Genomic DNA, 9,907 nt, shown 5'->3' with positions numbered 1-9,907 from the left:
CTCTACAAGAGAAAGATTTACTAGATATCCATAATTAATCTCCCATTCAGAGTTTGTGAATTTTATACAGTATTTACTAATTTGTATACAAAGTTTTTGCTGTACTTACCTTAAACACAGAGTTTTTTCAATGTACAGTGTAATATATTTGCTATGTTATCAAATCAAATTTATTCACATACAATGGAATGCTTTCTAATGAAAGAGAGAGAAAATTCTTCTAAAAAGTTCATTTTAGTTTAGAGAAGTGCTGTCATAAAAAAAGTAAAATTAACGATGGACATCAAACATAAACACTTCATAATCTTAGTTATGGAGGTATTGATCTTTTAGTAATTACTAGTTCAAAACCTATAACTAGCTTTTGTGATATTTACATTTTCTTTTTACTCAACATTACATTGTAAGCTTTAGGCATTTACATTACTATGCAATAAGAAATACTATCACTATAAAGCTACTATAACCCAGATCATTTTGTTCACAATGCATCTTCTTTATCACTGAGATATTTGATGTACTTCAGACATATAAACACTTATTGTACAATTACTATTTGACAGGATTTTAGTTATAGCTTTTACATAATTTCTTAACTAAATTATGGTATTTCATACATTTTTTTATGCCTTTATTCTAAGAATTGTTTTATTGCTAAGATAATTAGAAAATTATTAAGCCATATACTGTACAGATGCAACTGCTGGCTCTGAGCCACGTATTGCACAGGCATCCTATCCGTAGCCACGGAAATGCGGCAACCAGACTAATGACCATCAGATTAACACAGCAGGGATCCCTCTGGTTTAATGGGACTCACGCGGTGTGAGTCCTACCGGGCTTCACCTGTCTGTTTAGAGACACGCACTAAGATTGACTGAATAAGTCACTTTACCTGTGCGTTTCTTACAGGCGATTGCGGATCTTTTATTTTATTTTGATAACATATTATTGTAGCAAAGGGTCTCAGAAACTGAAACATATTGATTTCAGGTCCGGGGAGCCCCTGCTTCCCAAGATACAGGCGCGTTATGGGGTGCCGGTATCCCAGCGGCCATGTTTAAATTCTCCCACATCACTGCCCACGTGATCGGGAAATTTAAATAAAGCAGAGGGATACTGGCACCCCATAACGGGGCCTGTAACTCTGGAAGCAGGGACTTCCCGGGGCTTAAACCAATGTGGTTCAGCACCGGAGAACCCATGCTACAATGATATGTTATTAAAATAAAATAAAAGCAGCTTCATTACCTAAGCGCCTAACCGCTAAGTTAATGCTAAGTCTGGTTATACCAGACTACCCGGTTTATTGAGTAGAGTGGGTGAGCGACTGGGGTAGTTGCCCAAGGCTGGGTGGTTAGGCATACTGGGAAGGTTGCATGAGGGGTTAACCCCTTCATTACCTTATGGTAGAAACCGCTATGGTAATGAAAAGGTTAAGCCCATCCCACCCACCTACCCCCTTCATCCACGTCCTCTACCCCAAATAAACATACAATCACAAAAACAACCCCCCACCCCCAAAAAAAAACAAAAAATAAAATAAAAAATACAGTACAGTAATGCACAAAATTCCTATCATTCATTTCTGGATAATGGCTCATTTGCCAATTAAAAATAAAACAAAACCAAAATATGACCCAGCCAGCATATAGTAAATTAAAGTTGTACTCACCCCTGCCAGGATGAAGGCCACTCTCACCCTCCTTGTCTCCCTCTTCTTCAGTGGGCACCAACAGTAAAATAAAAACCCTAACTATTGGCCACTAACCACTTAATCAACTTAGCGGTTATTAACCACTAAGGTAATTAAAGGGTTAACCCCCCTTACCCTACCCACCCGAGAGGCTTAACTCCTCTCCCCGGGGCAACTACCCCCACCCCCAATAAACAAATTTATTGGCACAGTGGCACACCGTGCCCTATGGGCAGGGTTTGCCACTAAGGCAGTCAATGTGCAAGCTGCAAATAAAAAAAACTGCACCAAATAAAAAAGACATTCAATTTGAACAAAAAAAAATCGCTCTGCTTTGTTTAAATCTCCCGGTCAGGTGGGCCGTGACGCGGGAGTATTTAAACATGGCCGTTGGGATACTGAAATCCCATAACGGGGCCTGTATCTCGGTAAGCAGGGGGTCCCCGGACCTGAAATCAATGTGGTTCAGCTCCAGAGACCCCTGCTACAATAATATGTTATCAAAATAAAAGCCCCGCGATCGCCTGTTAGAGGCACGCATGTAGAGTGACTGTTTCAGTCCCTCTCTTACTACGTGTCTATTACATACAGGTGCACCCAGGTAGGATTCACACCTTGTGATTCCTATTAAAACAGAGGGACCCCCGCTTTGTTAATCTGATCTCTGAGTGATTGCGAGATGCTCAGGGATTTTCCTCAAACATTGGCTTAAAACCGGCAGTTGCATCTGTAGTCTAATAATGTATTCTCTAACATAATGTGTAATTTATAATTTTAAAGAATGTAAATAATTCATGTAAAAAGACTGCTAGATTGAAATTAACAAAAAGCTTTAAATGTTAAAACTAAATTATCAAGCTAAAATATTAGAGAGATGTATTGCCTTCATGTTTAACACCAATATGTAATTCATATATTGACCTGGGATGTATTAGGCATAAGTATATTTGAGATACATTAAATGTTCTACAAATTGATTATAGTATTTTGCCTGTCAATTAATAATTGATAAGCTTCTGAACTAAATTCCTGCATGGAACATTACCAAACTACTTTATATTTAATTATTCTCAGATCCACTAATGTTCTGTGTTAATTTAAAGTTTCTGATAATATTTTCTTTCTGCAACTACAGCTTCCTCTTTCATTGGGTGTCAACGGAGAAACATTTAGCAATATTCTGAGAGATGTTACAGACCTGGCTTCACAGGTAAGTAACTGTCTTGGGAGCAACCAAGGGAGTACAGGAAAATTACTTAAATTAGACATTTCTGTTGACAAAAAATGTGGATGTTCATACTGTATACTTTTTTAAGTCAAATGCAAACTATTTACAAAAGTTCAATGTTGGTCTATTCTTGTAGTGTTATAAAGACTTAGGGCCATATCATCAGCATAGCTATGCTATAAAAAACAATCTTGTGTCATAAGATCCATTTACTTCAGTGGGCTATATGCAGGGGCAGACTATCTCAGTGGGCAACCCAAGATGAGCAGTCACATCACATACACATACATGCACACACCCTAACACAGAGACACAGTTTCTGAAACATATTCAACCGTAGCCATACTCACAAGTACGGTCACTCCCAGACAAAAACTAAAACCTGCAGTCACACTCGCATATTTTGGCATTACCAGAAACACACACACACACACATACGTATGTATGTACAGTATGTATGTATGTATGTATGTATGTATGTATGTATGGTATGTATATAAAATAATCCACAGACACCTTCCCTTATATAGATATACTGTCGGCCACATAAACACATACATATTGTCACCCCCAGGGCACACCATTACAAATAGGCACTTCCAGAAACACATTGGGGGCGATTAACTAAGCAGTAAGCTTTTGCATCCTATAGGGAAATATTGACTCACCCGTTACAAAGTGAAGCCAAACATGGCATTCACTAAGAAGGGAAGTGCATTTTGGTCCGTGCGGGCAAAAACATGCCTGATCGCGCAAGCTGTTTTTTATTTTTTCCCTGCTATCATGCTTTAAATTCTAAAGCACGATAACTGATAGAAAAAAAAGCAGCCTGTAAGAAATGCATGGAGACGCTGCGTCTTCATGCACGGCTCTTAGAGGAGATCGTACAGTATAAATATTCATTTTAATAGTAGTGTACATTAGCAGGGGGTCTCCTGAGCTGAACCGCATTGGTTTCAGCCTCGGGACCCCCTACTTCATGAATACAGGCCCCGTTAAGGGGTGCCGGTATCACCTCTGCTTTTAAATCTCCTGCGTCATGTAACTGGGGGATTTAAATCTTGCAGGGGGATACTGGCATCCCATAAGGGGCCTGTATCTCATGAAATAAGAGGTCCCCGAGGCTAAAACCAATGTGGTTCAGCTTAGGAGACCCCTGCTCATGTATACTTGTATGAAAACACCCATATCAATAAAAATAATTAATTGCCGTAGCGGCTATCCGCTATGGTAATGAAGCTGCATTAAAATAATTTTTATTAATAATGTGCGGGAGCAGGGGTCTCCTAAGATGAACCGCATTGGTTTCAGCCTCGGGGACCCTCTGCTTCGCAAGTTACAGGCTGAGATATGGGGTGCCGGTATCTCCTCCATCATGTGACGCGGATGCTTTAAAAATGGCGGCGACACTGGTATCCGATGCTCCATAACGGGGCCTGTAACTCAGGAAGCAGGTGGTCCCTGAGCCAGAAATCAAAGAGGTTCAGCTCAGGAGACACCCTACTCCTGCACCCTATTAAAAACAAATACATTAAAGCAGCTTCATTAACTTAGCGGCTAGCCGCTAATGCAATGAAGGGGTTAAGGCCTAATAGCAGCTTCATTGGTGGCATTTACCCCCAATAAACCTTTCAATATGTGCTATCCACCCACCCCCTGAGCCCCCAACAACTCCTATACCCCCCTAACATACATTAAAATACATTTGTTGTTGTTTTTTTAAAGCATAGGAATGTTACTATAGGCCAGCGGGGGCCCTCGGGTTGTCCCCGCGGGTGTCCGGGGGCCCTCGGGTGATCCCTGCAGGTGTCCGGCGGTCCCCGCTGGCCTGTGGTACCAATCCTTTGCTTTAAAAATAAATAAGCGGGAAATAAATACTCCCCCCTTCCCCATAACAGATCCATTACATTAATGGTCAAAATTACTATTATCCAGATATGGATAATAGTGCTTTAGCCCATTTAAAATAAAACATTAAGCTGCAGAAATAAATTAGATAAAACTTGCACTCACCCCTGCCAGGCTGCCACGATGAAAGCCATCCTCATTACCATCCATGTCCTCCGTTGCCACAAACAATACAGTACAATGAAAAATACAATCTAATGTCCCCTAACCCCTTAATCACCTAGCGATTAGTAACCGCTATAATAATTAAGGGGTTAACCCACCCTCTCCCACTACTTTTACCCAGGAGGTCTAACCTCCCCAGGCAACCACCCTCCCCAGACAAGTACCCCCACACTTCACCCATTCCTTTGTACAGTGGGTACATCATGCTCATATAATATTGGCATGATTTACCACTATAGCAAGAAATGGTGAAGGTATAAAAAAACAGGCCCAAACAAAACCACATTACATTGCAAAATGAACAATTCCTTACTGTATGCCAAACAATTGAATGGCACAGTGGGTACATCATGCCCATATAATATGGACATGATTTAACACTATGCAGTCAATGGTCAATCTAGAAAAACAATCACAAACAAGATCCAATGCATTCAAAACAATCTCAAAATAAAAACAAATAATGAAGTAAACAGAACAAAATTACCACCAATCAATTAATCAAATCCAAAATAAAGACCAGAATAAACAATTTAACCACTAAAAAAAAACCATGAATAAATAAAATAAATATCCAAATAAACTGCATTCAAATCAAAAGTCTAAAAATAATCCAACATTAAAAAGCAAACACCAATCAAAAGCCAGAAATAAACAATTTAAAACACCACCAAAAATTCCAGAACACTACATCAATATGCAATATAAAAAGCATACAAATTTAAAAACAAAGAACCAATATACATTTAAAATACAGCATTTGCCAAAACATTGGCATTTGCCAAAACAACCATTGCTTCTTACTGTATGTATGTATGTATGTATGTATGTATGTATGTATGTATGTATGTATGTATGTATAGCCCTAAAGGGCCAAATACATTTGCATTTTAGGGGGCAGGAGGGGGGTGTATTTATTTAAAAGTATTGTCTGTTATGTTTTTTTGGCCACGGGTATCGCCCTGAGGGCCCTGGACTCCCGCGGGGGTCACCACAGAGCCCCGGACTCCCGTGAGGATCACCCGTGGACACCCGCCAGCCTGTTGTATTAATTGTGCGGTAAAAAAAACATAAACAATGATTTCATTCATGGCTCCATTTCTTTTGCTCCAGTATTTAGCTGGTGCAAAAATCTGGCTTGTTTTTAAAGTACGATTCACTGCTTAGTGAATAGCGACGACTGACAAAAAATGGCGCTTTTGCCGTTTTTAACCTGATCGGACAATTTTTTTCCTCACATTTATTTGGGGGGTGAAAAAATGTCTTTTAAGGCCGATTAAAGCACTGTTATCACTGCTTGGTGAATCGCACAGCAGGCAATATCGGTCTAAAAAGCCATTTATCATACTTAAAGCAGTTATCACTGCTTAGTGATTCGCCCCTATTGTCACATACCTCCCCTGGCTCTTTATCTCTTTTGCTGAGCTCTTAAGTGGTAGGAAAGGCTGACAGGCTATTGCTATGGATTTTTCCTCCGCTGTTTCTTGTTTCTTTCCCCCCCCCATCTTTCTTCCCCCCCCCCCATCTTTCTTCCCTTCCTCTCTCTGAGAAGTCCAGAAGAGAGGCTGATGGGGAACAGAGGCTTTCTTTTTTTAAATATCTTTATTTAAACATAAATGTCCTAGTCTGATGATCCTTGCATTCTCCCCCTTGCTAAATAAACGAGCCAACATACCTCTAAAGACAGTCAAGGACATCCTTTCTTGAGTTACCTCTAACTGCAGATAGTAGGTTCACCGGCCCAATGTTTGTATCAGTATATCAACCAAATCTTCTGTTGTGCTGCTAACTGGAGGAGGCAGAATAGATAGGACATGGAGATTATGGTGTAATTGAAATAGCAGCTAATTATTATCATGCACCATCCACACTTTCTTTCCTTTCTCTTTTAATTGTCCTGTCACTTGAAGCTAATACCGGTTTGACTGACACCTACTTATCTTTCTTTAGCTTCATCTTCTGCTGGATGCCCTCTTTTGGCTGCTAATGTTATTGCTTATATCTTAAAGGAATGCATGGCGAAGTGTGTTGGGTACATATTACATACTTGCAAGCAGCGATTAAAACATTTTTTTAAATTATACCTTGATAGCAGTGTAAAGTCCCTATATACAGGTACCATAAAAACCTCTCCCCATCTTTGTATTTTTTTTTTACCAGGTTAACTGGGTATGCCGTCTCCTGCTTCCTTTCTGCCTGTGCAATTTTGTCCCAAGCTTGCATCTGAATTTGTTGGATGCTGATTCTAAGTTCTCCAATTTTGTATGTCCTGAAGAATGCTTAGGTGAAAACCTCTTTATATGGATTAGGGATGCCAGCCTCTCCATAGCTACGTGTTCTTTTGTTGGCCTGCTGACCCTCGAGTCTACATAAAACTACCAATAAACCTCCTTACCACAAAAGCCTTGTTAATCTAAAGATTCATGAAGAATGTGATGCTGCCAGCATGATATCCACTTTTGATCTAGTCACCCAGCCTTTTCAGTATGAGCTGTAATTGCAATTGACTCTAAACCTTCCTTTCCTTACCCCTTCCCTTTGACACCTTTCTAGAGGCTTGTCATTTTTGACAGATGTTGCTATATTACCTCCAGGTTTGTGGTGCTAGTCAGCTCCTCTAATCTGTTAGCCCCACCTGCCAAAAATAATGGGTGCACGATAAACCTTCCTCTTGCACTTCTAGTGCAGCTTTTGTGAAGTTTTTGCATTTGATGTGCTGGCCTCTGGTGTCTGTAGAAGACAGCTGGAAATCCAGTGTTGACATAAGAAGGGCTGAAGGTGACAGTGACACTGAGACCTGGGGGAGGCAGCTGGAGGACTGAGGAGGCAAGGGCAGGTGGTGCTGGTCTAATGAGCTAGCTTGAAATGGTAGCTAGCAGTCTGTGGATGCTGGAGGAGCAGTGCCAGGAAGCAATGCCCCAAACTCTGTAGCCTGCATCCTGCTCACTCATCCCTTAAAGACCCTTAATTCCTCTCTTGTCTGTTACCTAGATATCTGACTACAGTATGTGCCTGGGGACACTTGGAAAGCAGGGCTAGTTGACTGTTGACCGACTAGCTCTTTGCTGCTTGAAAATGGTCCCACTAGTTTAGTTCCAACCTGGACAGAATTGTGCTTATCAACCAGTGCAGACCCACCTGCCCTGGTGCCTGTAATTCATCAGCTGCAGCATTTATGGGGATGCAAACCCATGTGGGACCACTGCCCCTTCATTTACATCAATAGAAGCAGGAAGCTCCTCTCCTGTCAATCGAATAGAGCTTGGTCTTTCAGCATCCCAATCAGGCTCTAGAGGCGGTTAGTCCTTGCTCCCCTGGTTAATTTGCTACTGGTCATACATTATTTATGGCATAGCACCACTTAGTATAAGTGTCCCTTAATATGCCATTTACAATAGGTAATAGGAACAAAGACCCTATACCATGCTAATGTCATCTTACCAGACTAATAGAATTTCATGCAAACATGATATGATATACACAGTATACATTTTTCTCCCCTCATGTCTTTCTTGTTCCTCTTACTGTATGTATTTCTCTCTTGTACTTTGTTTTCTCTTTGTGTCTCTTCTTTTCTGTCTTCTTTCCTCTCACGTCTGTTTTTACCCCTGTGATGTAACCCTTCCCCACCCTCTCACCTTCCCCAGCCTGTCTCTCAGGCTGCAGCTCCAGCCCCATGCTGCTCTACTTGAGGCTCTGCCCACCTATAAAGGAAGGAAGGGATCTCTCCTCTGTCCTTACTGCTGTATCCCAGGCTATAGAATAAGGGGAGTAAACCCCACGATGTTCGGCGCTCTAGAAAGTGTATATGTCTAGATATGGGTCAAGTAATAACCTTGGTTGCTTTGAAACTTGGATGAAAAAGAAGCGATCCCACTGCAATCAACATATAAGGCGTTACATATATAATGAAGCAACAGTAATGCAGACTTAAAAACCTAGGGGGGGGGGGGGTTGTGCAGGGGTTGGTGAGGAGACTGGATGAGAAGCTGTGTTTGGAAACTCCTCTCCTGTACTCACGGATAAGCCAACCGGTGCCTGCTGCCCTTAACCCGCCTGGTGTCTTCACTGTTCGCTCTGTTGAACTCCCGGCGTTTGCTCCACATGTGCGGCGCTTCGGAATGACGTCATCGCCGTCGCCAGCCTGGTGAGTCTGGGAGGGTTACACAGGACGCATCACGTATGCCGGCTGTCCCCGCGACTGCAAGGGAAGGAGGTATCGTGGCGTCTGCCCCGTAGTGCAGGGGATCCTTGGCGGGCCTCAGCCGTGAACGTAGAATGGGCAAATAGAAGAAAACTCGACGGTCACTGCATACGTAGGAACTCAGCCATGGACGAATATAAAATCAATATTTATTCAATCTTGGTGCTGGACATCACAGAGATTCACATCCTCTGACGCGTTTCATTCCATTAGGAACTTTATCAAAGAGTACAATGAATCTGTTCACAAGTATCTTAAGTAGGCAGGTTCCTGTCTCCTATTGGCTGGATATTTAATTAAATCAGTTGAAAGCAATTTGTAAATTACTGATTATAATTGAGCCCTTATGTGGAGACGAACCCTGTCTACAAGGATATATTGTGAATATACAACAAACATACAAGACAAGTGATGACAAAAATCAATATACAATTGGTTAATAACATATTAAAAACAAAGTCAAGTAATGTGCAGCAACCCAAATATAAAATATATTAATAATTCCTTTGCACTTGGAAAACATAATTAGATTTATGGAAGGAAAAATGATAATAATAAATATATATATATATATCCCAAATATTAGGACCGAATGAAAATTGGTTACACATTGAAAGATAATATATATATACCTAAACCAATATAATATGCAAGTTATATTAAAGAAAAAATGATATACACACATACACATGTAGTGATACCAATG

At 40.8% G+C, this 9,907-nt stretch overlaps 1 protein-coding gene across 5 annotated transcripts in view; it reads left to right on the top strand.

Annotated features, from left to right (window-relative positions):
• Window positions 1-9,907, top strand: part of LOC142496631 (phospholipid-transporting ATPase ABCA1-like) — a 1,672,602-nt gene that overhangs the window by 467,066 nt on the left and 1,195,629 nt on the right. For all 5 annotated transcript variants that reach the window (XM_075603302.1, XM_075603295.1, XM_075603331.1 and 2 more), the window contains one exon: window positions 2,832-2,906. In XM_075603302.1, the coding sequence (XP_075459417.1) occupies window positions 2,832-2,906 (75 nt within the window). The remainder of the gene's footprint in view (window positions 1-2,831; window positions 2,907-9,907) is intronic.

This window comes from Ascaphus truei, chromosome 1 (genome assembly GCF_040206685.1).
Source record: "Ascaphus truei isolate aAscTru1 chromosome 1, aAscTru1.hap1, whole genome shotgun sequence".
Taxonomy (NCBI): domain Eukaryota; kingdom Metazoa; phylum Chordata; class Amphibia; order Anura; family Ascaphidae; genus Ascaphus; species Ascaphus truei.
The sequence above is the reverse complement of the archived record's forward strand: the minus strand, read 5'-3'. Positions and strand labels throughout refer to the sequence as shown.